Raw genomic sequence first — 25,336 nt, forward strand, 5'->3', positions numbered from 1 at the left:
ACCAACATAGATAATCTTTCCAGCTTGTCTGACAACCTGCCTGTTACCCCACATTCGGCCCCCGCGTTTACGTACTGTACGCCGGGCAGGTTCAAATGACAAACGGCACCGGGCAACGAAGATATTTCAACACACCACCACCCCCTCGACTTGACACAGCGTTCACGCACACTATGTCTTTCTCGTCACTACTCTCGGGAGCAGAGTGCTCCACGTCTGCAAACCCTCTTGCCCAGTTCTCTAAGCATGCTGCTCAAGATACGTCCCTTCAGCGAGATCGCATGGTCGGCGGGCAACAAGCTCAGAGACCCGGCGGTATGAGAAGTGCTCAGGCTCCTATGACAGCACAGGATGGAAAGGTATCATCATACACAAACATCGTGATGGCTGTCCGCTTACCAAAGCTTACAGTTGATGGAAGACATGTTCAACGCCGGGCCTGTTGAGCAGGAAACATTTCGGTTCGAAGGAATGAGGAAGCAGCTGAATGGGATACATCGCACAGGTCCGCCACGTAAGATACATTGCCTGTGAACGTATAACTCTTTGCTAACCGGTATCTTCTGTAGCGAACTGGTCGGCCGAATTTGGGAACGCGCCGCAGTCCGAGCGGGGAGCATGGAACGTCCGCGAATTCGAAGAGAGGGCTAGATTGGAGGCTTCGTTCAAGCAAAAACCGAATGCTCAAGGTGGGAAACATTTGCATTGCCAAGCCGAGGACCGTTCGTTACTAACTTCTGTGAACAAAAAGGACAAGATCCAGCATGGCAGCGCGAATTTATGGCTTCTTCTGGTTCACCGATGCTTGAGCAGCACCAAACCGGATATCACGCATCGATGCCGTACCAACCTATGTTTGCCGGGCGCATGGGCCTTCCCATGACTTCGTTTCAGGAGCCCATGATGACGGATGTGAAAGGAAAGGGTCGCATGATTGAATTGGATCCTCACAACTGGGAAGAGCACTTCAAAGCTATCGAGAACTTGGACAACGCGGATAAGGAGAAGCTAGAAAAATTTCAGGAGGAACAGCAGGTAAAGGCAATCGAAGACGAGGGCCAGGCCTTGCACGACGAATCACAATACTTCGGAGATTTTGAGAGTCTATGGAAGGGTATTCAACAAGATCATCAGGAGAATGGTATGCCAAACCATCTCGATTGGGAATCGGAACTTGCGAACTTTCCAGAGGATGGTCCTATGATGTCCACCGTTCCCCAATCCTTCACCCCCGATGGAAAACCCAATCTCGGCGAGTATCTCTTCGAGCCCGATAATGTTTATCTCAACCATGCCGATCCCTTTGGTGAAGGTATGGCGCTTATGGACCAGGGTGGAAGTCTATCGGAAGCTGCTCTTGCCTTCGAGGCGGCGTGTCAGAAAGATCTGAAACGCAGTGAGGCATGGGCTTGGCTTGGTTTTGCTCAGGCACAGAATGAGAAAGAGGAACCTGCCATTAGAGCTTTGGATAGAGCTACCAAACTTGACCCGGCGAACCTACAGGCACTTTTGGTACAGTTTCCCAGATTTGCACCAGTCTGACGATGACGTGCTAACAAGCGTGGGAATAGGCACTTGCTGTATCTTATACGAACGAGGGCTACGACACAGCGAGTTACTTGACTCTCGAGCAATGGATCACGACGAAATACCCTCAATTAGCGCCGAGTACCCCGCCGGCTATGACGAATAACCGCTTCCAGGTTCATGAACGCGTCACCGAACTCTTCCTTCGTGCTGCACGTCAGAGCCCGAACGGTGCAGAGATGGATGCAGATGTTCAGGTTGGTTTAGGTGTGTTGTTTTACGGTGATGAAGATTTTGATAAGGCTGTTGATTGCTTTGTGACTGCATTGAGGACTCGCCCGGATGATCATCTTTTATGGAACAGGTTGGGGGCAACGTTAGCCAACTCGGGGCGCAGCGAGGAAGCCATCGAGGCCTACCAAAAGGCACTCGAATACCGTCCAGGTTTTGTTCGTGCAAGGTACAACCTCGGCGTTTCTTGTATCAACATTGGCTGCTACACCGAAGCGGCCCAACATCTCTTGCGTGCCCTTGCCATGCACCAGGTTGATGGTGATGCCGGAGGCGGCGTCAATATCTCAAGCAACCTTTGGGAGACGCTGAGGAGGGTGTTTCTGGTCAGTCTGAATCGGCCTGATCTGGCGGAGAAGGCTGTGAGTGGAGCGGATATCTCGATCTTTAGGGACGAGTTTGAGTTCTAAGAGGTACAAGAGAAGCATTTGCATTATTAAACATGTAATCGTCCAATCGGTGTTTGCAACAATCGCGCCCCCCCTACACCCGCGGGTCGACGTTGCGTCTGCCCAGTCACCCGACCCAACCAGCTTCAAGCATCCGGGCCACGCCGTTCATTAGTGAGAGGTATACGACGTCAAGCCTGGTAAACGAGTTTCAGTTTGATATCGATTTCGTGAAACAGCTCGAACTCTAATTCTTCCCGAGACAGCCCATCGATCGGCCTTATCGGATCGTCGACGTCGTACCACGTCAAATCTTTTGTGCGAAGACGGCAACGGGATACACAGGCAGGCGCACCAACCAGAGCATGGACACCGCACCTCCACCAGCCGGGGCAAACAGCGGTGGAGCACCGCACGGTTTAACACACGCGAATCTACCATTCCATCACACCCAGGTATTCGACGCACGTGCGAACACGCCGTCCATATCCATCCCGGCCAACCCATACGATCATCCTCACTATACGCAGCCTATGCAATCGCCTTTGGCAGCTATTCACCACCAGCAATCATTTCTCTCCGATCAGCATCAACTTGCTTCACATTTGCATCACCCCCAACACTTTCATCAACACCCCCACCAGAATGTTGACTCATCACATGGGCACGTGCAGACATCAGGTTCCGCATACACCGCGTACTCACCGCCTGTCCACAACCTCGGTGGAGCTCAGAGTCCTCCGCCCCAGTCGTTCGTGAGCACGAGGCGCGCATCGCATTCGTCCAGCAAATCTCACTCCTCGTATCAGGGCGCATCGGCGGCCTCTGTGCCCCAGGCCTTGACGCCTGCTCCGCTAGATGGTGGTGCTCAGCACGAACCATTGTACGTGAACGCGAAGCAGTATCAAAGAATCATCAAACGGCGTGCTGCACGCGCTCGTTTGGAAGAAACGGCTCGTCGCGCACGCGAGGCTGCCGCGCAGCCAAATGGCAATGCCCGCAAGCCGTATTTGCATGAGAGTAGGCATAAGCATGCTATGCGGAGACCTCGAGGACCTGGTGGACGCTTTTTGACGGCGGCGGAAATTGCGGAGCTAGCTGAGAAGGAGAAGCTCAACGCTGCGGTCACGGACGACACGGGCACACCTGACGCTCAGGCTGCGTAGTGTGAGCGATGTCGAGAGGTTCAGTCTGACAGATTATTTGAAAATCAGGGTTCGTTTAGGGCGTTTCGGTTGGTCAGTGGGCACGGTGTTTTGGTCATTCATTGCACATTCTTTATACATTTGAGGATGTTCGACGCCGGGAATATGCTGGGTGTAAGTGTCGGAGTGGAACGGGTAATGCTAGCGAGAAGTAAAACCTTGTTACGAGCAATAAGTTATCACCTACTCATAGACAACTGTATTGCTATCGACTTCAACTGATAGTAGTGCCTGCAAAAACAAACCCCAGAACTCCATCCGGACCCATGCCAAACTCCAAAAAGCACAACAAAATATTAGTAACCTTGACCTTGATCATAGTGCCCATAGCTTTGCACTTCCTGAGGGGTCTGTTCCTGACTGTCGTCATACTCTTGCTGAGCATACAGATCATCATCTTCGTACTGCTCGTCCATATACGTGTCTTCCGTTTCGGTACCGGCCCGGCCACGTCGAGACGGCCCTTCTCCCTTGTCCGTTTTGTTTGCCTGTGCCGTCAGAAATGAGATCATGCACATGAAGCAGTTTGAAAGGCTCGTACCTGTCGATATCTAGCCAAGTAGATCTTCAGCGCCTCAGCGTAGTTCTCGAATCCCAGCTGCTGCATAGCGTGCAAGATGTCTTCACCGTTGACGGTCTTTCTCTTCTCCTGTTGGCACTTCTCGCTCGCTTCGCTTGTGATGAACGCGATGAACTCTGACACACACTCCTGCACGCACTCCTTCGCGTCTTTTGCAATCTTTGCAGACTCCGGAAGCGTGCCCTTCATGATACGGGCAACGTTTGCAATGGGCAGGAGAGCTTCTTCCATCTTGAATAGATCCCGTCTCGTAGAGGTTATGACTGTTCGAGTGATGCTATATTTAGAAGTGCCCAAATATGCCGATGCGAGGTGCCAGGCATTCGAGGGGTTGTCGTCGCCCAAGTGCTACGCGTACGCCCAAGTTGCCAGCACAGACGAGAACAACCACCAAGGACAACTTGAAACGACAACCAGCACCGGTTATCGCTTGTTCTTCTTGGGTTCAATACACTCCTATTCTTTGTCAGCGTCTGTTGATCAGATAAGCTTCAGTATCTCCTGTCTCTTCTTGTTTTGTCCACGCTTGTCCTTCGTACCTCCGTTCTTTTCTTCACTACCGAAGTCAAGACAACATCGAAATGTCCCACCTTGCTCAACCTCACAACCTTGCTGTTGCTGGTGCTCCTCCTCCTCCTCCCCAGTCGTTCGACCCTTCGGAGGCAGCAGCTACTTTCTACGACCAGGAAAGGAAAAGGAGAAGTTCGCGTGATGAAAATGTTCTAGAGGGTGAGCGCAGCTTTACGCATTTACTAAGCTACCTATGTACTAAGTTGTATCTTCATAGGCACGAAACGCAGGCGTTCTCGATCCCCCGGCTTTCATCCTCGTGATGACCGTTACTATGGCCGGAGGCCTGCGGCTGGGCGCTACAATATGGCAAGGTATGTCGCCTTCTGCATCTCATAATGATAGATGCTAATAAAGTTACGCAGAGAAAGCCTTGACGACCCGTACAACCTGGAGCACCTTGTCTCCTTCTCGTATTATTGCGACTGGTATCGTGAGGTCAACCCGCAGCATACCTTAGATGTCGAGGCGCTGCGTGCAAAGTACGAGGTCTATCGTGATGACCTCCACGCCCGTCTTGCTCAGGATTTCGTGAAGGAAAAGATGAAGGATCAGTGGTTTAAGGAAAAGTACGATCCGACGATTAGCAAGAAAACACAAGCCACGGTATCCGAGTTCAGGAGACACAACTACAGGCATTTCATGGAACACTTGACTGCCGGTATCTTTGACCAGTGGACGCTTGACGGAGGTCCCAAAAAGAAAGAGAACGGTGAACCGTTGTTACTGCAGGCACAGAAAACGCAGGTTATCACAATACGCGAAGCTGGTCATGCCAATGAACCCGGTGCCCTTGTCGAAGAAGTCGAGCTTGTTGCAGCTGGAGGTGTGGGCTGGGAAAACCGGGACGAAAATGCCTACCGCAAGACGATTCTGCTCAAGACTATTTCTCCAACGGTATCCCGTTTTCAACTCGAGGAAGTCGTCGGTAAGGTTCCCGGGTTTCGCTTCTTGTCGCTTTCGGACCCGAATCCTGCCAAAAAGTTCCACCGCATTGGTTGGATCGTGCTTGATGAAGAGGCAGATGTTGACGCGGCACTGAAGCTTTTAGAGAATGTGACGATCCACGATGAAGTGTTCGGAGATTTCACCTGCCATACCGGAATCCATGCAGCACCTCGGGACCCGAAAAAGAAGATGCTTTATGCTGTTTGCTCTACTATTGATTCCCTCCGAAAAGATATGGCTCTTGCAACTCTTGCTGTTGAAAAGTATGAGGCTGTGCTGGGCGACGGGTTTCATGCTATACCAGCCATCCAAGCAAAAGCTGAAGAGCTGAGAATGAAGGAAGATCCTGATTATGACGAAGATGAAGAAGGTGCAATTCACGAAGAGGATGAAGAGGCTGAATCCGGTGTGGACATGGCTGTTCTGAAGAAAGCCTTGGATATCACTATTGAATACCTTCGCCGTGTGCATTCCTTCTGTTATTACTGCGTGAGTGACAACGACTCGGTTCACGAGCTTACTCGCAAATGTCCGGCCGGTCACGTTCGTCGGCCCGCACCTCCGCCCGACTACGTCCCAGACAGTCGGGCCCTGAGTTGGCTGAAGAACTGGCAGGATAAGATTTCTCTTTTCCTCGAGCCTGAGAGTGCCGACCTCAAGAAACTTGGTGGCAAGCCAGTGGACAAGGCTCTTGAAACGGAGATTGTTGCACACATCAAACGCGAAGCGGAAGGCAGGTTCCGATGTCGCGTCGACGACTGCACAAAGCTCTTCAGTGCTCCCGAGTTTGTCAGAAAACACATCAGCAAACGTCATCTGGATTGGTCAGAGAGAGTGAAGCTGCAAGTCACGCTCCTCAATAATTATGTGACCGATCCGTGTCGCGTGGTTTCGCAGAAGGCTGAAGCTGTTCCGCCGCCGAACAACCCCCTTCCATCGATTTCTAACCCTGTCCTCAACAACAACCTTCCACATTTGCCGGCACCGCCCTTGGGCCTACCCACGCCATTTGGCACTGCACCGCCTATGCCGTTTGTTGCTCCGCCGACCTGGAACCCTACTGCCTTTGCGCCATTCCCTCCGGGCAGCTTCCCCGGAATGCCATCTCTTCCTCGGCCTAGTCCATTCTATGTCCAGGCGACGGCCTTCCCTACACCCGCTCCTGAAGTCCCCCCTCACTCCGTGCCAGCTGCCACTTCTATGGTCGGGGCAACTCCGCGTCCTCCCCCGACGGCAATGCTTCAGGCCGCGCTCGTTGATCCTTACGTGGCTCTGGGCTACCCTCCACAAACCACAACTGGCAAGGCCATTATCGAAGCCGGAGGTGTTCCACCCGTTCAGCACCGGATGCACCCTCGTAGCCCTTCCCCTAGGGGGCGATACGATGGATATGATGGTTACCGCCGCCCATTCCCTCGCTATAGGAGTAGGAGTCCTCTGCCTCGCGATCCTGGGTATGATAGGAGATCTCCTCCGCCGGCGAAGGATGATCCCAGGTATACGCGTGATCCCAGGGCCATCAGGAGTTATCATGATCTTGATGCACCTAGAGATGCGACGCCTCCGTTGCCATACTAGAAGTGGTAGGCATACCTTTTGACTCATTTTCTGTTACTGGACTTGCAGTTGCTGGCGTGTGTGTTACACTCATGGCATATTCTAATGTCATATTCAATATTACCATTTCTAATTGCAAACGAGAAAACGCCGTATCCGTACTCCCATGTTACCAGAACTCTGTCATATCACCCGTCAACCTGATTATCCATGCGACCACCGAACATAAGAAACATCACACGACTAAGCATTATTCCGAGTCCATGTACCCAGGTGCACTGTCCGTGTAAAGGTCATTTGTTACAGTTGATCACAACGTCGCGCTGTCGAGCATGACCTGTCAGACCGTAACCTTCAGTCACTCGTTGTGCGACTTATTCCTCGTAACTCACTGCCTTCTTGGCTCTCAAAGGTCTTCTCCCTTTCTTTGGTGACCGCTTTTCTTCCTTGTTCTCGGCTAAATCGTCCTCCGCGGCCTTCCTCTTCGACGATAACGCAGCGGCAGCCTTGGCCCGGGTTGTCGCCAGTTTCTTCTTTACTGGGCCAGTCGTTGATGAGTTGGATGTAGGTGCTGAATGCTTTTGCGGCGATAGACGAGGGATTTTTGAGGGCGACGTCTCGGGTGGGATTTGATGGGTTCGCGGAGGAGACATGTGTGGAGAAGGTGGTTGAAGGCTCACGTGAGCTTTCGTTGCGCCAGATGAAGAAATTGACGCCTTGAAGGGGTCGACATTCTCTTTCTTGCCGGTGTCAATCCTGTAGGCATTCGATTACCAAACGTACGGCACGGATACAACAGCTCCACTCACGTCTTCGCTGCCTGCTCCGCAAGGGCCTTAGGCTCTGTCTCAAGATCCACACCGATGTAGTCCCTCAGTGGAAGCATCCTGACAGACCTGGGAATAGCATTTAATCGCATTTGTCCTCGTAACCTGAAGGTTGATCCAAGCAACGAGTAATATGCTCGAAGCTTTCCGATACGATCCCTCACTGAAGGTCAATGTTAACGCGTGTAACAAGAAGTGAAGACCGCAACATACGCTCAGATTGAATAACATCTATTATCTCCGCCTTACGTGCCTCGGTCAAGTGCGCCTGTACCATGTTACTGGTGGAGCCCGGCGCAAGCTCCATGCTATGGTTGTGCGTGTCTCTCGTCAATGCGACCTCAGCGGCAGAGGAGGCCGTGACAGCAGGGTGGCCCATCTTTCGTTTCACGCCTTTGATCGGAGCCATCTTCTAGTCGTTGCAAATGCGATTTGTTGAACGGTCGAGGATCGACTTCAGCTGGCTGATCAGGACTCGTACGCCCGCGGCCGTTTGTTATGATGTTCCCCGTTCGAGCACAACGAACTTTGACCAGTTTTAGAAGACCTCGTTGATAGAACATTTTTCTCTAGAAAAGGACCATAATCTGACCGCAGCTTCGTATTTTCCTACGACCGGTACCTTAGGTCCTGCTTGAAGTACGTAACGGTGGTTCACGACGTACGTTCGAGCTCGGGCACAGCCATTCAGACAAGGAAACCCCCCAAATCTATCCCGTTCTCCTTACGAATATCAATCAACAACTGAGCAAGATGGTGCTCGAAGCCACTATGGTTTGTAACTCCTTTTCTGCCAAGTTACTGTGACAATTGGAGTGCTAATGCTACATAGATTGTCTGTGACAATTCGGAGTATATGCGCAATGGCGACTACACCCCATCGCGGTGGGAAGCACAGTCAGATGCCGTGAATATGGTTTTCTCAGCTGTACGTAGTCTGCGTGGCTTCTACCGGGCCAGCACTGATGAGTGAGGTTTAGAAAACGAACGCAAACCCAGAGAGCTCGGTCGGACTCATGTCGATGAGCGGCAAGGGTCCCGAAGTGAGGTGTACACTCACTACAGACTTTGGAAAGATTTTGGCGGCTCTGCACGATGCGAAAATGTACGGAGAGAGTCAACTATCCACCGGTATCCAGATTGCTCAACTCGTCCTCAAGCACCGCCAGAACAAGCTGCAACGTCAACGAATCATTGTTTTTGTGGGCTCACCAATTCGCGAGGATGAAGCAGCACTCGTCAGGCTTGCAAAGAAGCTCAAGAAGAACAATATTGCTGTCGACTTTATCAACTTTGGTGAAGAGCAGGAGAACACGACAAAGTTGGAGGCCTTCATCGCGGCGGTAGACAAGGGTGCTGAGGACGAGGACATGAAGAGTCACTTAGTTACCATCCCACCTGGGCCCCACTTGTTGAGTGACATGCTCATTTCAAGTCCGATCCTTGGTGGAGGTGAGGGAGGAGGCATGGGTGGTGCAGGTGGAGGCGGCGGCGGAGACTTTGAGTTTGGTGTTGATCCTACCCTTGACCCAGAGCTGGCTATGGCATTGCGGATGTCCCTGCAAGAGGAGCAGGCGAGACAAGAGACTGAAGAGAAGACAAAGAGGGAAGCTGAACAGAAGGACAAGGAAGGAGGAGAGGGAAGCGGGAGCGGAGAGCAGCCGAAGAAGGACGACGAGGATGACCAGAGCGGTGACGGCAAGCACCCATCAGCAGGAGATGCGATGATAGTCGAGGAGGCGAACAAGATGGATACGTCCAAGTGAACAAGTAGAATACCTAGGTATCTTATCGTGCAATATTATGGGGCTGGTGCATCAGCTGGCAAGGCGCGCGTTACGTCATTCGCATACATCCCAGGTGCCGTATAAGAAGAACCGGGTCCGTCCAGCGCAGCCAGCATACACCCCCGAAACAAACAAACAACATGGCCCGTTCAGCCAGCGCTCACGAAGGACCGCCGCGCTCGTCCGTCAGCGACAACGATGATGACTTCCCTGCCTCGGTCTCGGAGGCCGCCTACGCGGAAGGGCAGATCAATGAGCGTTCCAGGCTTCTTGGCCCCAACGGTCAACGTCGACCCCTTCTTTCACCAGACGATGAAGCCGTCTCTCCTATGAATATGTTCCTTGTCCGCGCTTTGCGGACCATCTCCTTCGTCTTACTTTTGATCTCCTCAATCTGGGCATTGTTGCTTTTTGTCAACGTCTTTGTCGCGATCCCTGGCCTAAGTGCTAGGGCAAGCGGATATACTGCATTCATCTTTGCAGTATTCAGTGTTACCAACTTGGTGATTAATTTGCTGTTCTTTACGACTCCTAGCAAGGTGCGACCTTCGACTACCTTCTGATAACTCATTGAGCTAACTCTGCAATACAGGGCGATCGACTTGTTTCCCTTACAATCTCAGTATTCCTCCTTGCTTGCGCTGTTTTCATTCTTGTTGTTCCTCGACTCCGTCTCGAGGAAGGCTGGGTTGGAATTGCTACGGTTTTTTGGGCCGCATTGATCGGTGCATGGACCGTGGTAACAGATCGCGTCGTTGAATGGGGCAAGCAGGAGGAGGAAGAGCGTTTGACTGGTCGTGTCGAAACCCGTCGGACGCTTGGTGAGTGGTTCAAGGTCTCCTTTACCCTCACCTCTCTTCTCGTTCTCTTTGGTTTGGTCTTCCTCACCGCTATGGGTCTTGTTCTTCGCGCTCACGATGCTACCTTGGCTCCACCCGGCCAACGCTATTACGTTGACAACCGGAAGTACCAGGTGCACCTCAATTGCTACGGCGATGCAAAGCCTGATCAACCGACTGTCCTTATCGAAGCTGGCGAGACTTCCGCCTACTACCTCAACACTTGGGTTGCGGAGGCTCAGTCCGCCGGTGACGTTGGACGTGTCTGCTACTGGGACAGGCCTGGGTTCGGCTGGTCCGACTCTGCTCCCTCACCTTTGAGCGCTGGTATGGCAGTCGACGTCCTTTCGCAGGTCCTTACCTCTGCCCGTGAGGACGGTCCTTTTGTTATTGTTGCCCACGGTGTAGGTGGTTTGTATTCCCGCATCTTCGCATCCCGCCATGTTCCGGACATCAAGGGTTTGCTTCTTATCGATACCCTTCACGAGGACCTCTTGGGCCGCATTGCTTCATCCAGGCATGGATTCATGGCTTTCCTTCGCGGACTCTGGTCCCCACTGAGCATCGACCGCCTCTTTGGCTGGATCTTCCGTGGTCGTTCCCGCGAGGACCGCATTTACGGTCGTTCCGCCTGGCGCGATGGAAAGGTTCAGAAGGCTTTGTTGCAGGAGAACCTCGCTGCCAAGACCCTTACTCACAACGAAATCATCGCGGCACGTGCTATCTTGCCTGCTAACGTCCCTATCAGCGTTGTTACCTCTGGTCGCCATATCAAGCGCGACAAGGCGTGGGAGTCGAAACAGCGTGACCTTGCGGGCTTGAGCGAGCAGGGAACTTGGGACATCGCCAACACCGCCGGTCACATCGTCTGGCGTGACGATGAGGGTCGCGACATCGTGAAGAAGAGGTTGGCTGCTCTGGTTAGCGGAACAGTTGGTAACTCGACCATCTGATGTGGTTCTGCAACTATATCTGGGAGCGGTCGAATAGGACAATTGGATTTGGTTTGAGCATGGGAATTCACAGCTGCTGCAGAACATTGGTTATTATGTTTTGGTTTTTCAGTAATTTGAATGAGACAAGGGTCATTATTCTTAATCAACACCTAGTCGTACAGCCCCAATTTATGAAGTCCATGACCAATGCGTTACTTTACACGGCAGAGCCGGAGATGTAGAACCACTTGTCGATGGAGGAGTCGACCTTGGCGGACTCAACAACCTCGTGAGCAGGGATGTTCTCAGCCTCCTGGACCTGGGAAGGAGAGCCAGCGACGTTGAGGTTGGTCAAAGCGATACCTCCAGCGTCGACCTTGCCGTGGATGAGGCGGTCCCAGGCCTGGGCGCACTCAGCGATGACCTCGTTGGCGTACTTCTTGTTCTTGGCCTCACCGGAGAAGGCGAAAGCGTTCTCGGGCTTACCGTCGGGGATCTTGTAGATGCGGAACCACTCAGAAATGGCGCGGATGAGACCGGGCAAGTGACGCTCGACGTCCTCGATGTCGTTCAACTTGGAGGCAAGGGGGTCGTTGACGTCAATGCAGATGATCTTCCAGTCGGTCTCACCCTCGTCGAGGAGAGCCATGGTACCGAGGACCTTGACCTGCTTAATCTGACCGGTGTAGCCGACGGCCTCACCAATCTCGCAAGCGTCGATGGGGTCGTTGTCACCACGGGCCTTGGTCTCAGGGTGGATGGCGTTGGGGTCCTCCCAGGTCTGGGGGAAGGCACCGTAGTTGAAGATGTAACCGTGGTGGGGGAAGCAGTTACGGACGTAACGGAGCTTGCCCTTCTTGGTGTCCTGCTTGATGGGGTTGAGGTAGTCCTCCTTGGAGATCTCCATCTTGGCGTTGGTCCAGCGGCTAAGCCTCGTTGTCAGTGACTGCCATTGCGAACAGAGAGAAAGGGGTAAACTTACGGAACCTCGACAATCATGTTAACCAAGGTCTTCTCGGCATTCGCGTACAAGGGAATGTCGTGGAAGGGAGAGACGGGCTTGCCGTTCTGCTCGATGAAGACACGGTGCTCAAGGGTGTGGGGAGCACCAACGGTGCGGATGGAGTACTCGGAAGACATGGCAGTGACTGAACGGAAGTGGTTCGACAATTGACGGGTCCGCAAGATTGAAGCTCGTACGGAGGCCAGTTTGCTCGTTGTTCGGTTCGACGATGGAGATGAATGCGCTGGGGTCGTCCTCGAAGCCTAGCAGTGTTGGCCGCTAGTCCGGTTGCGGGAATAAACATTTACGCATGGAGAGAGAGAGATGAGGGCTATAACTGGATTCCTTCTGTTTTATTTCAAAAGCGTACCCTCATCCTCTTCATGTTTATTGCAAGCCCGGCGGACCTGCCATCGATAACCAAAAAGTCTACTGTTACGGTTCCCTAACGCTTCTGCTACGGTCCCGGACGCTCTCGCCTTTCGATCCTTCATGATCAATTAACAAAACCTCCGCATTTGCCTCGAAGACGTTCATGCTATCGCGACTTCAGACTGCTACCAGAATGGCTGCTCAAATAATCACTAACGCCGGCCCGAAGGTCGTTCTCGCACCCATGGTCCGCATCGGCGAACTCCCAACTCGCCTCGTTTCCTTGCACTACGGTGCAGATGCCGTATGGGGTCCAGAGATCGTTGACAAGAAGTTGATCCAATGCAAACGAGTCGTGAACGAGGCTATCGACTGCGTGGATTACTACGCACCTTCGAAAAACGCCGGTGGTGAGGTCCTTGTCTTCAGAACGCACCCTGTCGAGACGAAATGTCTTACCTTTCAAATCGGCACGGCGGACCCAGCTCTCGCTGTTCAGGCAGCAAAGATCGTTGCACCGGATATCTCCATCATCGAAGTAAACGCTGGGTGTCCAAAGCACTTCTCGGTACACAGCGGCATGGGAGCCGGGCTTCTGAAAGATATCCCAAAACTCGTCGCTATTCTAACGGCCTTGGTTGAGGAGGTTGGCAAACCATACGGCATTGGTGTGGCGGTGAAGACTCGTCTCCTGGATGACGAACAAGCGACTCAGGACATGATCCGGAAGCTATGCAGAACCGGTATCAAGCGTTTGACGATTCATTGCCGAACAACACCCATGCGAAACACGGAGCGGGCACTCCGGGAACGCCTAGCGGGCGTTGCGAAGGTCTGCAGGGAAGAGGGCGTCTTGATCTACGGCAACGGAGACGTAGAAGACCGGAAACATGCCGTGGAGATCGCAAAGGAGTACGATGTTGATGGACTCATGATCGCCCGCGCTGCGGAGCGTAACCCATCATGTTTCCGGGAGGAGGGTGTTCTACCACCACTCGAAGTGGCAAAAACTTACCTCAAAACCGCGATGGAAGTTGACAACCCTTTCCCAAACACTAAATACTGTCTGCAGCAGATTTTAGCAGGGATGAGCAAAAGTGGGATCTACAAGAAGTTTCACGGAATGAAGACGTTTAAGGATTTGGCTGCTCTATTGGATGTCGAATACCATGAAAAGCCGGCTGAGCGAGTGAGCGCCGTGAGGCGGGCTAATTCGGCTGTGGTCAGGGCTGCCGGTGGTGATACTGCGAAGGACGTTGCTAGAGCGGCCACGAAAGAGGCTGTAGAGAAGGGAGAGTGTGCTGCTTATGCCGAGGCATAAACGGCAACGGCAAAACTGTTGGATTGCATTTTGAATTAGCGATATGCCTGGCGTTCTTCCTCTTTTATAATATCATCTTTTACCAACCAGACCATCCACATGATATGGTACGGGCGTGTACTCAGTATGACAAATAGAGCTCTATAGTGTCATCATCAAAGCCTTCTCCCTTCTGCTAGGGGTATCTTCGAACCGACAACGCCTTTCCTTTCCTAGGGACCAGTTTTCGCAGAAGATATCATCTTCCTTGGCCGAAGCCTTACTCCATTATCATCGCGTGGTCTTGAGCGACAGGCGCCGGCAGAGCGGTTCCGTCCTTCAGCAACGTCTCCAGTTTTTGTCCAAAGCTAGCGACATCAATGGCTGGACCTGGTCGTGCGGCTGCATTGGCATAAGGAGACACGTCCCCTAGAAGCCATTCCTCCTTGAGTTCTCTTGTGAGGCTGAGCAGATCCTCGGCAGCACGGATCTGGATATGGTGGTAAACATCATGACCAGAAACTCGATCGATGGTCAACTTACTAGAGAGGCCGTGTTGGCCTCTATTTGATAGCACTCTGTCGCCGTAGTCTGTCGATCCTTGCCAGCGACCTAGATCGCACTTCACATGAGTCCAATGCTCTTGTGAGTATTGTGTACGTGTTGACATACCGCTGCCACACTCATGATGTCTTGGAACCGTGCTGATAGCGCTTCTGTTGCACCATCGATCCGCCGGATATAACTTTGTGTGCGTTGAGCATATAAATCGGCCGTTGACGGCAGTTTTGTTGTGTGATCCGGCGCTCTCCGGTGTTCCGATATTGAGGTCGGCTGTGTTCCGGCTGGCTTCTGAGTTGCTGGTGGCTGGGCCATGTCAATTGTAACGTGTGAGAGACTCTCGGTTCTACAGCAAGATTACGGCGGTGTGTTTGTGGGGAACGCACAGTGCAGGGCAATATGTACAGGCATTAAAATGGTATATTTGCTTTTCCCTAACAATTCTTGTGGTTTGTCCATTCAACACTCTCGGACATTGTGTTTGGTTGTCTCTTTTCATCGCCATCTAGCCGTCGTGCGCGTCCTCATCCTCATCGGACGAGGTTCTTCTCCTTCTGGGATTGTGCTTCTGTAGAGAAGGTCAGTAAGTGTAATTAGAGTAGCAAACAGGTGGACGCCATACCTCTTCTTGTTGCGTCCTCAAGCAATGCTGTGTCTACTGCTGCGGAGGGTAGATGTACGTATCTCACCACTGAACCGCGAATGAACACATTCTTCACCGCCGACTATGACAATCATTAGCAAACAATCGAGTTGCGACCACCGAAAGATACGCACCAAATGAGGATATTTCAACTCCTCGAGGACGTTGATATCGTGTAGAGAAATGTTCAAGAACTGGTCAACGGACTTCAGTGTTCCTTGGATCGACAGATCATTCTTGAGCTCGACAGTGACCTGTTGGTCAATTAGGGTCTTGAAGAAGCTGTTCTCGACGTTAATGAATGGACATAGACGACGAGGAGAGCGACTGACGAATAGAACAGCATCGTCGTGGGGTATATTATTGCGTAGAGGTACCCGTAGCTGCAGTACGTGCTCAAGTGTCTCGTACAACGCCGAACCTTGCGCGCAATTGCAGCCTGTCCATATATATTCGTGGGATGATTGATCGCAACGACAACGACAACGACAACGACGAGCTTCAGCTATTAGTACTTGTGCATAATTTCACTGATCATGCTGAATGACGGACGACATGTATTTCCCGATGAACCCGAAATGCTAAAGTAACGCTGAATCAAACACATAAAAGACACCCATAACCCAAATCGAAAAAGTCTCTTTTCAGGATCATTTGTTTAACGCCTTCCTGCTTCCAAAGCCTGCTTGACAGCAATCGCTTTCTGCCTCAACACAGCCACCGACTTGCGGAATAACTCATCGGGCGTCATGACCCCAGTAGACTCAATGGAGAAGATAAAGTGATCTCTCACACGACCCAACTGCACCTTGCCCTGGAACTCTTCATGTCGCAGGCATTCGCGGGAAACGGTGTCTTTCCGTGCGTCCGCAACCCTAGCCTCGTCCTCTCCATCCGCGTTCTTAACCAACTCAATGACACCTTGTGGGAAGCACTTCTGGAACTTGTGAGCATCCCTTCCAACGATCGGCGAAATGATTCTGATGACCGGCAGCAGCCTATATGACGCCGTGGAGACAGGGGAGAACTTGGCGTGATCCTTTCCAATACCCAACACCGCGTAAAGCTGCAACTGAATCTCCTGTCCTGGACGCATTTTCGCGATCAAAATATTGGGGTTCACTGCCTCCACAGGAGCATCCGCGAACCACTCCTCCTGCTGTCCCTTCGGCTGCCACTGCAAGTCCCTAGAATATACATGTGCGCCCATGTACGCCTTCAACGGGTCCTTCTCTCCCTCAGCAGCATCTGGGTTCCTCTCACACTTCTGGTCTAGCGTAAGGACGACAGTATCGTAATCTGTGTGGTTGGGCTCCTCACCCTCTGCTGGCTTCTGGAACCATGCGAAGCGATCTGGGTGGGCGCGAATGGGGATGAGACCGAGACGGTGAGCGAGCACCTCATCCTGAATGACGGATGTATTGTTGATAACGAAAACGTATTCGATAGCCATAGTTGGGATTTCTGAAATCAGGATACGACGGAAAGCGTTTGCGATTGATGCATCAAGACCAATGAGGTCGAACTCCATATCGTCTCCTTCCCGCGATCTAAAATCCACTTTAAAGGTCTTCTTGAAATAGTCGAGATCCCATGAGTGATCCTCTCCTGGCCAGTGCTGAGGGAAGTCTGTGCTTGTAACCTGGATAAAAGGTTAGCGAGCGGCTTAAAAGTGACGGACAAGAAGGCGCACGTTCGTGACACGGTCAATCTCGATCCCCACCTCGTTCCTTGGTCGTGCTGGAGCCATATTGTCTGGATTGCTTCTACGCTTCCTTGGTGTTATCGAGGCCGGTTTACCTACTTTTTCGAACCAAACCTGCAGGCGGATCGCACGTGAATTGCAAGTGGATAAGAATGATGATGCTTGAATGGCATAAAGTCTCGTAAAGGCTATCTTTAATTTCTATTCCAATTGAAGATCAACTGCTTCTTCATGCGTTGACACATGTGTTGAAGTCTGCCAATGAACGCAGGCTATTTCGACGTGCATCCCGGGGAAGAGTACGTCTTCGATATACCGCCGCAACAGCAGCAGCTATTCGCTCTTCCCTTTACCAGACCAAGTCGATAGGCATAATGGCCGCTGCTGCCAGGCTCTTCAATACTACTCGCTCCGTGTTCTCTCCGCTAAGGCGGTTGGCCAGCCCTTCGCCCCGTATCACATCCAATATCGCACCGGTCTCAAGACGATGGTTCTCGGCTTCTGCTGCCCGTTTGGCAGAGAGTGTTGAGCTCTTAAAGGGACAGACTATTGATGGTCCGGAGGGCGTTTTCCCTACTACTATCACCGAGGACAAGAACGCCAGTGAAACCGACCCTACCAATGAAGATCCCAAGATGCGCCACTTCACCGTCAACTTCGGTCCTCAGCATCCTGCAGCCCACGGTGTGTTGCGTCTTATTCTCGAGCTTAACGGAGAGGAGATCATTCGTGCCGACCCTCACGTCGGTCTCCTTCACCGTGGTACCGAGAAGTTCATCGAATACAAGACCTACCTCCAGGCCTTGCCATACTTCGACCGTCTCGACTACGTTTCTATGATGTGTAACGAGCAGGTGTTCTCCCTCGCCGTTGAGAAGCTCTTAAACGTTGAGGTTCCTGAGCGTGCACAGTACATCCGTACCCTGTTTGGTGAGATCACCCGTGTTCTCAACCACCTTATGGCTGTCCTCACCCACGCTATGGATGTTGGTGCTTTGACTCCCTTCTTGTGGGGTTTCGAGGAGCGTGAAAAGCTTATGGAGTTCTACGAGCGTGTGTCTGGTGCACGTATGCATGCCGCTTACGTGCGTCCCGGTGGTGTTTCCCAGGACCTTCCTATTGGTTTGTTGGACGACATTTACCAGTGGGCTACTCAGTTCGGTGACCGTGTTGACGAGATCGAGGAGTTGTTGACCGACAACCGTATCTGGAAGGCTCGTACGCAGCACATCGGAATTGTTACTGCTGAGGAGGCGATGAACTACTCTTTCTCCGGTGTTATGTTGCGAGGATCTGGTATTCCATGGGATGTCCGTAAGGTGCAGCCTTACGATGCTTACGACAAGGTTGAGTTTGACGTCCCTGTCGGTACTAACGGGGACTGTTACGACCGTTACCTCATCCGTATTGAGGAGTTCCGTCAGTCCCTTCGCATTATCCACCAGTGTCTGAACAAGATGCCCGGTGGTCCCGTCAAGGTTGAGGACTTCAAGATTGCTCCTCCTCCGCGCACGATGATGAAGGAGGACATGGAGGCCCTTATCCACCACTTCTTGCTCTACACTAAGGGTTACGCTGTTCCTCCGGGTGAGACCTACACTGCCATTGAGGCACCAAAGGGTGAGATGGGTGTATACGTTGTTTCTGATGGTACTGAGCGTCCTTACCGATGCAAGATTCGTGCGCCTGGTTTCGCGCACTTGGCTGGAGCAGACTTCATGGCCAGGAAGCATTACTTGCCTGATATGGTCGCCATTATCGGTACCATGGATTTGGTGTTCGGTGAGGTTGACAGATAAGCGGTGGGCAGCAGGCGTAGAAGGATTTGCGGTTTCGGAAATAAGATAAGCATGTCTGTGGATGGTTCAATTGCCGTTACAAGGGCAGGATAGCTCTTGGAACTGGTTGTATATCATGTATATTATAGCGGGCTTAATATACACGCTCATTACCCAAAATGTCGCCTTCTTTCATCTTCCAGTTGCGCTCCACCGACACCGGCCGCGGGATTGGACCTAGATGGCCACCCTGCTCCTGTACCCCCAGCTCTAACTCTAGTGTACCCACGGGTCACCGCTTGTGTATACTCTTTCTATGGAGCAGCTTATACGAGCAGTGAGAAGAATGTGAGCTGGTCTAGGAGTGTGCATCAAGGCTTTACCGGCTTCAAGAATCGTTCCCGTCTCCCTAATTCTTCTTCGGATATCTAGCAACCAACCGTAAACTAAACGGCATACTCGTATCCGTAATACTAATCTCTTCACCCTCCTCCACCAATTCACCTACCTTCTTCTGCAGATTTGGTCGTGTAGCTTGTTCGAGCTGTGGTGGACCACGAAGATAGAGTGATTTGGATCCGGTACGGAGTGAGGGGCTCTTCATTTGCCTGCGTTCCTCCCATTAGTGACGTGCATAGATATGTTGGGATGACAGAGGGACATACGTCTCCGGTCTCTCCTTCAATTTCTCAATAAATTCCTCGAGCGTGATTTCCGGATCGATCTCATAGTCCTGTGCCAGATTACCACAAACCGGGCATTCATCTTTCTTCATATGTTCGAAAGTGTATGTATAAACTCCCTGGTCTCCAGTGTACATCATGTAGTTGTTCAAGTATGGGTTGCAGGCCGTTGCGATTTTCAGCGCTTCATTACAACAGGAGGCGGCAATGATGGCGTTGGTGGATGCGATGGCGGGGATGATGTTTTTGACGACACCCAGTGTAAGGGATTGTGTCACGCCGGAGATGCTGAACTCTTTGGCACGCGCGTCGGCGGTCTGGAAAAGCCAGGTGATGTGTTCGGGGTTATCGGCGTCCATTTTCTTGTCTGTAAATAGCATCAACATTCATCCGGACAGGTCTATTCCGTATTGCGTACCTGTAAATACTCTGGGCCACTCCAGCACACTCGCCCACTCAATACAATGCTCGGGTAATCTTGGCGTATTTGCGATAGTGCAGATAGGGTACGTCGTAGCCTTCCCAAGCATATCCAAACTGCATTCATAGCAACTCGAGATAGTCGGTAAGATGACCCTGCTTTGTCCCTTGAAACCTTCCGTACCGCCGTCGATCATGGGTTTGAGTGATTCAGGGCTGTCGTCCACGAGGTTAATGAGAGTTGCATTCAGCCAACGTCGGGCTTCGATTGAATCGAGGCCGGCGATCACGATGTTGAATTCGCGATAATACTCTTCAGGTTTGTCCTGGATCTTGCCGTGAAAGCTGTACACTGATCAGTGACTGCCACATCGTCCAAGCAAAGCAACACATACGGAGTCACCTTGACGCCCTTGACACGCTTCATCACAAACTCTGCTGCACAGAGAGCCTTGCTCTTTCCAATATCACTGGGTCTGTGCGTAGCCTTAGCATCAGTGAGTTGTTCGCATATGACACAAGTGAGCTCACACACCTGAACAAGAACTGCCTATTCAAGTTGGAGACATCGATTGTATCCATATCAATGACATGAATATCCTTAAACCCAGACAACGCCAGATCTTTCAGAATCTCGCAGCCCAAACCTCCAGCACCGATGACGAGAATCTTGCATGTCGAGAGAAAGTCTTGAACCTGCACCCGATGTCAGCAGTGGCTACACGACTCGTCTGCCATTGAACTGACGGCGTCTCCAGGCTCAAAATCCGGAGCAAACGGACCGGGATTGCTCAGAATGGAAGTCAGAGCAGACATTGGTTGGGGGTGTATGCGCTCTTTGAGAAGTGGTGTAGTGCTCGTTCAGTCCGTCGACGGCGGCAGCAACTACCGACCCCACGGTGGGACCTGGCAGCAGTGTCATACGCAGCACTGAACATTTACACCGCCAAAGACTGACGATCCTTACAATTGCAATGGCACTCGCTCAACGAAGAATCCAGAAAGAACTCAAGAACTTGGCAGAGAACCCTCCCGCAGGAATCTCACTGAAAAAGGCAGACGATCTCAAGACATGGTGCGCTTTTGTTACGTTCTTGGCCTTCCTCGGGGATGGTTACTGATTCTCCTCGAACACAGGCACGTAAACATAGCGACAGATCCAGATGGAATCTACGGGGGTCAAGTCTTCGAAGTCATCGCAAAATTCCCGTCATCATACCCGATCGAAGCACCCGAAATTACGTTTGCGGCTCCAGTCCCCGTACATCCGCACATCTATAGGTTAGTCTCTTCCATCCCCAAATCTACCTAAACGCCCTAACACGATTTTAGCAACGGACACATCTGCCTCGACATCCTCTACCAAGCATATAGTCCAGTATTGACTATCTCAGCGATATGTATCAGCTTGCAAAGTATGCTGGCGAGTTGCAAGAAGTTGGAGAGACCGCCAGATAATGACAGTTATGTTCGGAGAGCTGGGTTGAGTCCGAAGGGGACGAGGTTTATGTTTCATGATGATACAGTATAGGGCGGATGGATGTTGGGGGATTTGTTGGAAAGCTGAACGTTCGGTCATGGAGAAAGCGTCTGACAGCATGGTGTGCAGGTTTGCGCAGTCTGAAAGGCGATTACGCGGCATGATATACGAAGACAGGTATAGGATTAAGATAGGATTTCGCCGCAGAGCGCCTGGATGAACAAACGGCCGCCGCCTCTCCTCAATATTGTGAAAACAGAGCCGCGAGTGGTTTATAACGTGTAAAATGAGATAATCAAAAACGCCGAACTCCACAAACAAGAAGACAAAAGTATCAATAGTAGATCGGATGGCCACGCCTTTCGCCGCGCACGAGCACTGGGCCCTACGAGACAGAGCTTGCAACCCGCATGCCCCGTGAGAAAACAGCATGCCCTCACGCAACACTCCGATTAAACGTCCCCTTCGAAATCCAATTCGACCCCTCATCTTTGTCATTCTTATCCCTATATAAACTCTTCACTGCCGCACTCATCGATTTCTTATTCAGATGTCCGTCCTCCTTCAACTTCGCCGCAATCTTCGTAGCAAACTCCGGGACATCTGCAGATGGTGCCGGGGCCGGCTCTGCTACCGCCGCTGCTTTCCGCTTCTTGGATTTCTTGGCAGCTTTGCCGGAGTGTGTGATGCCTTTCTCAGCCAGGGTCTTCATCCGCTCCTTCGCCGCCCCGATATCCGCCTCCTTGACTGGGTTGATCACGATGACATCCATCTTCGAATCATATGCCGCCGCACACTCCAAACACACCTTCTCCTCAATATTCGAGATTGCCTGATCTGAGAAGACGTGTCCGCATACACTCAGGTAGACGAACTTGCCTCCCGCACCTTTGACCTCCTTCCTGGTCACCGGACAAATCCAAGCCTCCTTTCCCTCTTCATTCTTCGCTTTCGTGAATTCCAACTCGACGACGTCTTTGAGACTGCTGATATGCGGTACCAACTCATCCGCGTCCCCATACGTTTCTGGTGAGATCAGGTACTGCAGTATCGCGTCCTTGTTGTACAGTCGTCCAAAGGCACACGATACTATTGGATCCTCGAGCGTCTTTTTGGATAGTGTGCAGGACTTCCAGAATGCTTCTTGTTGGGCTTGTGCACGGTCTGCTTCGTCACGGGCGGAGGGTTTCTTGTTCGCGGAGACGAGCTCGGAGCGTTTGGGGATTGATCCACCTGTGATGGCTGTTAGCATTCATTCCACGGAGAGATGAAAGGGAATGGCACATACCGTCGTTACCCATTGTCGAGATGTTTGGTGTTTTGCTCTCGTTGAGCGGTGCGTATCTGAGCGGCAATATGATGCGAGGCACGCGGCTCAGCGTCTCCCCGGGATTCCGTACTTGAACTCGACACCAGAGCAAAGCCAGTTACAATGTACCGCCGGATCACCTCAACAGTGAAAGTGAACGTACCGAGATTACGGAGGCTGCTGAGCACGCCTGTTCCTCGAGATGACATGTACGATGTCGTTATCGTCGGAGGTGGTGTCGCGGGTTTGGGTTTGGGTGCTGCCTTGAGTGAGATCCGAAAACCAGCGGTTATGAATGCTTAGCTAATGGATGCAACAGAATCGTCGCCCGTCACATCACGACTGCGGATTGCGTTGGTGGAAGGCATGGATCTTGGATCATCGAAGACCTGGGGGCCAACGAAAGAATCGTACTCGAATCGGGTCGTATCTTTAACGCCAGCATCAGTCAAGCTGCTGAAAGGTGCGCATATACGCGACTGGCTTGTTAGCATCTAACTGATATGGTCGGACAGAGATCGGCGCGTGGGATCATATCAAGCAAGAACGCACCCAACCCTTCGACGACATGCAAGTCTGGGACGGCTTAACAGGCGCAAGAATCGAGTTCAAGACCGGAGCCCTTTCCCAACAATACCCATCCATCGCCACCATCGTCGAAACCCTGAACATCCAGCACGCACTGTTGAACAGAATCGACGAGCTCGGTGGGGTTGACATCATCGACAAGACGAAGGTCGTCAAGATCGGTCACGGAGAGGAGACAGGTGATCTCGATTTTTCGACATGGCCACAGCTCGAGCTCAGTAACGGTAGGAAACTCACTGCAAGACTCCTCATCGGCGCAGACGGAGCAAACTCGCCAGTACGGTCCTTCACGAAGATTGAGTCTCGAGGATGGGATTATGACCGTCATGGTGTAGTGGCGACTCTCAAAATCGAAACGGGCCGTCCCGTAGTTGCGTGGCAAAGATTCCTTCCCACTGGACCTATCGCGATGCTTCCCCTACCAAACGGTTACGCTACCTTGGTATGGACGACTACTCCCGCACTCGCAGCTAAACTAAAGGCGATGTCCCACGCGGACTTTGCAGCATTGGTGAACGCCGGGTTCAGATTGAGCGACGTGGATCTGCGATATCTGTATGAAGCTGGAGCGAAGGAAGGCGAAGTGAAGGAGCAATGCGAGTGGAGGGAGAGTGTCGTGAAGGCAGACAAGAGGGAGTTCCTGCCGCCACGCGTTGTGGAGATTCAAGAAGGTAGCCGGGCAAGTTTCCCGCTGAAAATGAGACATGCGGATTCGTACTGCGATGAGCGGATTGCGCTCGTGGGTGATGCAGCACACACTACACACCCTCTTGCTGGTCAAGGCTTGAACCAGGGACTCGCCGACGTGCAAAGTTTGTTCAAGTCGTTGGAGAGTGCTGTTACCCACGGCCAGGACGTTGGGTCTATTCACGCGTTAGAGCCATATGCGCACGAGCGGTACTTCGAGAATCACGTAACCCTCGGCGCTATCGATAAGCTTCACAAGTTGTACTCCGTGTCATCGGGACCACTCGTGACGGCACGTAGCTGGGGTCTGGAGGTTGTGAATGAGTTGGATGGATTGAAGACATTGTTCATGAAGAGGGCTGCTGGTGAAGATCTGGGGAAGGCTGTGGGTGAGGGTTTGAAGGGCATGGCCGGAAGCATCATTGGAGCAGGTCTGCGGCTTAGAGCGAAGATGAGTCGCCCAGCATCGGGTCCGACGGTTGGACGGAGACAGTTTTCGACGTCGAAAAGGGTTCTCAGTGCGGGTGAGCCGCTTTACCCTGGACACATCCCAACGGGTGTTTTCGAAAAAATCGCACTCACCATTGGCTCCGCTGCCGTGTCCCTCAAAAACCCATACCGAGGAGACATGGTTGCCGTACTCGGTGAAACCACAGCATCACCATACTTCATCAAGAAACTACGAGACATCATGCTTCAATCGGAGTCTGGGCGTCAGATCCTCCGCGAGAGACCGCGTATCACATCTACGACACTCAAACTCGAAGATCTGAGGCAGTTACCAAGTAACTCGGTTGGGAGGGAGTATGCTGCGTGGCTCGATGCTGAGGGTGTTTCGCCTGATACGAGAGCGGCGGTGAAGTATATCGATGATGAAGAGTTGGCTTATGTCATGCAGCGATACAGAGAGTCGCATGACTTCTATCATGCGGTTACTGGCCTGCCGATTACCGTCGACGGAGAACTAGCCCTGAAATGGTTCGAGTGGGCAAATATGGGGTTGCCAGTCGCAGCCCTCAGTGCACTGGCTACCTTCGGTCCTCTGAAGGTAAAGAAAAGTGATCGGAAAAGGCTGGTGCAGACTTATATCCCATGGGCGTTGAAGAACGGAATGAACGGCAAATCCTTAATAGACATCTACTGGGAGAATGAATTGGAGACAGACGTGGATGACCTGAGACGGCGATTGAACATCACGAAACCACCGAGTTTGAGAGAGGCATACAAGAGGGCCCGTCAGGAGATGAAGCAAGGTGCGCGGGACGAAATGGCAAAGCTCAAGGCTTCAGGCTCGAACGTATCGATGTAGATGTATGCCTTCTTTTTTTTTTGGCGATGATGCAATCTAAACG

At 52.0% G+C, this 25,336-nt stretch overlaps 18 protein-coding genes across 18 annotated transcripts; 10 read left to right on the forward strand and 8 right to left on the reverse strand.

Moving 5' to 3' along the window:
• Nucleotides 1–173: 173 nt before the first annotated feature.
• On the forward strand, nucleotides 174–2,228 carry SAICODRAFT_5404 (TPR-like protein; the record flags this gene model as incomplete). The annotated part of the gene is made up of 5 exons (XM_019169256.1): nucleotides 174–359; nucleotides 412–514; nucleotides 570–689; nucleotides 752–1,512; nucleotides 1,572–2,228. 5 exons carry the CDS (start codon nucleotides 174–176, stop codon nucleotides 2,226–2,228), a joined length of 1,827 nt encoding a protein of 608 aa, XP_019026579.1.
• An 827-nt stretch (nucleotides 2,229–3,055) lies between these two features.
• Nucleotides 3,056–3,298, forward strand: SAICODRAFT_43133 (CCAAT-binding transcription factor, subunit B; the record flags this gene model as incomplete). Its single annotated transcript, XM_019168723.1, has 1 exon — nucleotides 3,056–3,298. A coding segment is annotated over one exon (243 nt), but the record flags the coding sequence as incomplete, so codon positions are not given.
• Nucleotides 3,299–3,708: 410 nt separating this feature from the next.
• On the reverse strand, nucleotides 3,709–4,223 carry SAICODRAFT_5406 (histone-fold-containing protein; the record flags this gene model as incomplete). Its single annotated transcript, XM_019169259.1, has 2 exons — nucleotides 3,709–3,900; nucleotides 3,954–4,223. 2 exons carry the CDS (start codon nucleotides 4,221–4,223, stop codon nucleotides 3,709–3,711), a joined length of 462 nt encoding a protein of 153 aa, XP_019026581.1.
• Nucleotides 4,224–4,573: 350 nt separating this feature from the next.
• SAICODRAFT_23505 (uncharacterized protein) lies at nucleotides 4,574–7,088 on the forward strand (the record flags this gene model as incomplete). The annotated part of the gene is made up of 3 exons (XM_019166702.1): nucleotides 4,574–4,721; nucleotides 4,780–4,876; nucleotides 4,928–7,088. 3 exons carry the CDS (start codon nucleotides 4,574–4,576, stop codon nucleotides 7,086–7,088), a joined length of 2,406 nt encoding a protein of 801 aa, XP_019026582.1.
• Nucleotides 7,089–7,330: 242 nt separating this feature from the next.
• On the reverse strand, nucleotides 7,331–8,349 carry SAICODRAFT_17215 (uncharacterized protein). The gene is made up of 3 exons (XM_019165770.1): nucleotides 8,108–8,349; nucleotides 7,877–8,057; nucleotides 7,331–7,823 (listed from the first exon to the last, which is right to left on the reverse strand). The coding sequence occupies exons 1-3, from the start codon at nucleotides 8,301–8,303 to the stop codon at nucleotides 7,442–7,444; spliced, it is 759 nt and encodes a 252-aa protein (XP_019026583.1). The 5' UTR covers nucleotides 8,304–8,349; the 3' UTR covers nucleotides 7,331–7,441.
• A 298-nt stretch (nucleotides 8,350–8,647) lies between these two features.
• On the forward strand, nucleotides 8,648–9,489 carry SAICODRAFT_44344 (uncharacterized protein; the record flags this gene model as incomplete). The annotated part of the gene is made up of 3 exons (XM_019168775.1): nucleotides 8,648–8,668; nucleotides 8,727–8,822; nucleotides 8,875–9,489. Coding segments are annotated over 3 exons (732 nt in total), but the record flags the coding sequence as incomplete, so codon positions are not given.
• A 332-nt stretch (nucleotides 9,490–9,821) lies between these two features.
• Nucleotides 9,822–11,473, forward strand: SAICODRAFT_64084 (mitochondrial integral membrane protein; the record flags this gene model as incomplete). Its single annotated transcript, XM_019170042.1, has 2 exons — nucleotides 9,822–10,220; nucleotides 10,274–11,473. The coding sequence occupies 2 exons, from the start codon at nucleotides 9,822–9,824 to the stop codon at nucleotides 11,471–11,473; spliced, it is 1,599 nt and encodes a 532-aa protein (XP_019026585.1).
• A 78-nt stretch (nucleotides 11,474–11,551) lies between these two features.
• SAICODRAFT_88757 (inorganic pyrophosphatase) lies at nucleotides 11,552–12,684 on the reverse strand. The gene is made up of 2 exons (XM_019171586.1): nucleotides 12,438–12,684; nucleotides 11,552–12,381 (listed from the first exon to the last, which is right to left on the reverse strand). Exons 1-2 carry the CDS (start codon nucleotides 12,593–12,595, stop codon nucleotides 11,673–11,675), a joined length of 867 nt encoding a protein of 288 aa, XP_019026586.1. The 5' UTR covers nucleotides 12,596–12,684; the 3' UTR covers nucleotides 11,552–11,672.
• A 354-nt stretch (nucleotides 12,685–13,038) lies between these two features.
• SAICODRAFT_49272 (FMN-linked oxidoreductase) lies at nucleotides 13,039–14,022 on the forward strand (the record flags this gene model as incomplete). The annotated part of the gene is made up of 1 exon (XM_019168961.1): nucleotides 13,039–14,022. A coding segment is annotated over one exon (984 nt), but the record flags the coding sequence as incomplete, so codon positions are not given.
• Nucleotides 14,023–14,548: 526 nt separating this feature from the next.
• SAICODRAFT_49240 (uncharacterized protein) lies at nucleotides 14,549–14,889 on the reverse strand (the record flags this gene model as incomplete). Its single annotated transcript, XM_019168957.1, has 3 exons — nucleotides 14,549–14,620; nucleotides 14,674–14,742; nucleotides 14,803–14,889. Coding segments are annotated over 3 exons (228 nt in total), but the record flags the coding sequence as incomplete, so codon positions are not given.
• Nucleotides 14,890–15,094: 205 nt separating this feature from the next.
• On the reverse strand, nucleotides 15,095–15,740 carry SAICODRAFT_88763 (LSM domain-containing protein). Its single transcript, XM_019171587.1, has 4 exons — nucleotides 15,667–15,740; nucleotides 15,469–15,616; nucleotides 15,314–15,416; nucleotides 15,095–15,259 (listed from the first exon to the last, which is right to left on the reverse strand). The coding sequence occupies exons 1-4, from the start codon at nucleotides 15,678–15,680 to the stop codon at nucleotides 15,222–15,224; spliced, it is 303 nt and encodes a 100-aa protein (XP_019026589.1). The 5' UTR covers nucleotides 15,681–15,740; the 3' UTR covers nucleotides 15,095–15,221.
• A 183-nt stretch (nucleotides 15,741–15,923) lies between these two features.
• Nucleotides 15,924–17,109, reverse strand: SAICODRAFT_64089 (uncharacterized protein). Its single transcript, XM_019170043.1, has 2 exons — nucleotides 17,028–17,109; nucleotides 15,924–16,976 (listed from the first exon to the last, which is right to left on the reverse strand). Exons 1-2 carry the CDS (start codon nucleotides 17,082–17,084, stop codon nucleotides 15,993–15,995), a joined length of 1,041 nt encoding a protein of 346 aa, XP_019026590.1. The 5' UTR covers nucleotides 17,085–17,109; the 3' UTR covers nucleotides 15,924–15,992.
• Nucleotides 17,110–17,674: 565 nt separating this feature from the next.
• Nucleotides 17,675–18,838, forward strand: SAICODRAFT_33481 (NADH dehydrogenase I, D subunit; the record flags this gene model as incomplete). The annotated part of the gene is made up of 1 exon (XM_019168294.1): nucleotides 17,675–18,838. The coding sequence occupies one exon, from the start codon at nucleotides 17,675–17,677 to the stop codon at nucleotides 18,836–18,838; it is 1,164 nt and encodes a 387-aa protein (XP_019026591.1).
• A 388-nt stretch (nucleotides 18,839–19,226) lies between these two features.
• Nucleotides 19,227–20,736, reverse strand: SAICODRAFT_5417 (uncharacterized protein; the record flags this gene model as incomplete). The annotated part of the gene is made up of 6 exons (XM_019169268.1): nucleotides 19,227–19,425; nucleotides 19,483–19,867; nucleotides 19,919–20,265; nucleotides 20,316–20,396; nucleotides 20,456–20,616; nucleotides 20,668–20,736. 6 exons carry the CDS (start codon nucleotides 20,734–20,736, stop codon nucleotides 19,227–19,229), a joined length of 1,242 nt encoding a protein of 413 aa, XP_019026592.1.
• A 111-nt stretch (nucleotides 20,737–20,847) lies between these two features.
• On the forward strand, nucleotides 20,848–21,637 carry SAICODRAFT_76510 (UBC-like protein). Its single transcript, XM_019171024.1, has 3 exons — nucleotides 20,848–20,995; nucleotides 21,058–21,201; nucleotides 21,253–21,637. The coding sequence occupies exons 1-3, from the start codon at nucleotides 20,895–20,897 to the stop codon at nucleotides 21,449–21,451; spliced, it is 444 nt and encodes a 147-aa protein (XP_019026593.1). The 5' UTR covers nucleotides 20,848–20,894; the 3' UTR covers nucleotides 21,452–21,637.
• A 98-nt stretch (nucleotides 21,638–21,735) lies between these two features.
• On the reverse strand, nucleotides 21,736–22,731 carry SAICODRAFT_29057 (DUF602-domain-containing protein). The gene is made up of 2 exons (XM_019167303.1): nucleotides 22,689–22,731; nucleotides 21,736–22,633 (listed from the first exon to the last, which is right to left on the reverse strand). The coding sequence occupies exons 1-2, from the start codon at nucleotides 22,699–22,701 to the stop codon at nucleotides 21,837–21,839; spliced, it is 810 nt and encodes a 269-aa protein (XP_019026594.1). The 5' UTR covers nucleotides 22,702–22,731; the 3' UTR covers nucleotides 21,736–21,836.
• An 87-nt stretch (nucleotides 22,732–22,818) lies between these two features.
• SAICODRAFT_64094 (ubiquinone biosynthesis monooxygenase) lies at nucleotides 22,819–24,439 on the forward strand (the record flags this gene model as incomplete). Its single annotated transcript, XM_019170044.1, has 4 exons — nucleotides 22,819–22,977; nucleotides 23,029–23,172; nucleotides 23,225–24,342; nucleotides 24,416–24,439. The coding sequence occupies exons 1-4, from the start codon at nucleotides 22,833–22,835 to the stop codon at nucleotides 24,437–24,439; spliced, it is 1,431 nt and encodes a 476-aa protein (XP_019026595.1). The 5' UTR covers nucleotides 22,819–22,832.
• SAICODRAFT_52911 (ubiquinone biosynthesis protein COQ4, mitochondrial) lies at nucleotides 24,436–25,293 on the forward strand (the record flags this gene model as incomplete). The annotated part of the gene is made up of 1 exon (XM_019169180.1): nucleotides 24,436–25,293. One exon carries the CDS (start codon nucleotides 24,436–24,438, stop codon nucleotides 25,291–25,293), a length of 858 nt encoding a protein of 285 aa, XP_019026596.1.
• Between the last annotated feature and the right edge of the window lie 43 nt (nucleotides 25,294–25,336).

Source organism: Saitoella complicata, assembly GCF_001661265.1.
Source record: "Saitoella complicata NRRL Y-17804 unplaced genomic scaffold SAICOscaffold_3, whole genome shotgun sequence".
Classification (NCBI taxonomy): Eukaryota; Fungi; Ascomycota; class Saitoellomycetes; order Saitoellales; family Saitoellaceae; genus Saitoella; species Saitoella complicata.

What these genes read in the sequence shown, in the direction of transcription:
- SAICODRAFT_17215 (XM_019165770.1), bottom strand. Translation starts at nt 8,303, where the DNA reads ATGGCTCCGATCAAAGGCGTGAAACGAAAGATGGGCCACCCTGCTGTC. An exon ending in AGATGTTATTCAATCTGAGC is followed by an intron (nt 8,058 to 8,107) that starts GTATGTTGCGGT and finishes ATTGACCTTCAG; the next exon opens with TGAGGGATCGTATCGGAAAG. An exon ending in GCGGAGCAGGCAGCGAAGAC is followed by an intron (nt 7,824 to 7,876) that starts GTGAGTGGAGCT and finishes GAATGCCTACAG; the next exon opens with GATTGACACCGGCAAGAAAG.
- SAICODRAFT_88757 (XM_019171586.1), bottom strand. Translation starts at nt 12,595, where the DNA reads ATGTCTTCCGAGTACTCCATCCGCACCGTTGGTGCTCCCCACACCCTT. An exon ending in AACATGATTGTCGAGGTTCC is followed by an intron (nt 12,382 to 12,437) that starts GTAAGTTTACCC and finishes AACGAGGCTTAG; the next exon opens with CCGCTGGACCAACGCCAAGA.
- SAICODRAFT_88763 (XM_019171587.1), bottom strand. An exon ending in AGTTGAAATATCCTCATTTG is followed by an intron (nt 15,417 to 15,468) that starts GTGCGTATCTTT and finishes TGATTGTCATAG; the next exon opens with TCGGCGGTGAAGAATGTGTT. An exon ending in TGAGGACGCAACAAGAAGAG is followed by an intron (nt 15,260 to 15,313) that starts GTATGGCGTCCA and finishes CCTTCTCTACAG; the next exon opens with AAGCACAATCCCAGAAGGAG.
- SAICODRAFT_64089 (XM_019170043.1), bottom strand. Translation starts at nt 17,084, where the DNA reads ATGGCTCCAGCACGACCAAGGAACGAGGTGGGGATCGAGATTGACCGT. An exon ending in AGATTGACCGTGTCACGAAC is followed by an intron (nt 16,977 to 17,027) that starts GTGCGCCTTCTT and finishes CCTTTTATCCAG; the next exon opens with GTTACAAGCACAGACTTCCC.
- SAICODRAFT_76510 (XM_019171024.1), top strand. Translation starts at nt 20,895, where the DNA reads ATGGCACTCGCTCAACGAAGAATCCAGAAAGAACTCAAGAACTTGGCA. An exon ending in GCAGACGATCTCAAGACATG is followed by an intron (nt 20,996 to 21,057) that starts GTGCGCTTTTGT and finishes CCTCGAACACAG; the next exon opens with GCACGTAAACATAGCGACAG. An exon ending in GTACATCCGCACATCTATAG is followed by an intron (nt 21,202 to 21,252) that starts GTTAGTCTCTTC and finishes ACACGATTTTAG; the next exon opens with CAACGGACACATCTGCCTCG.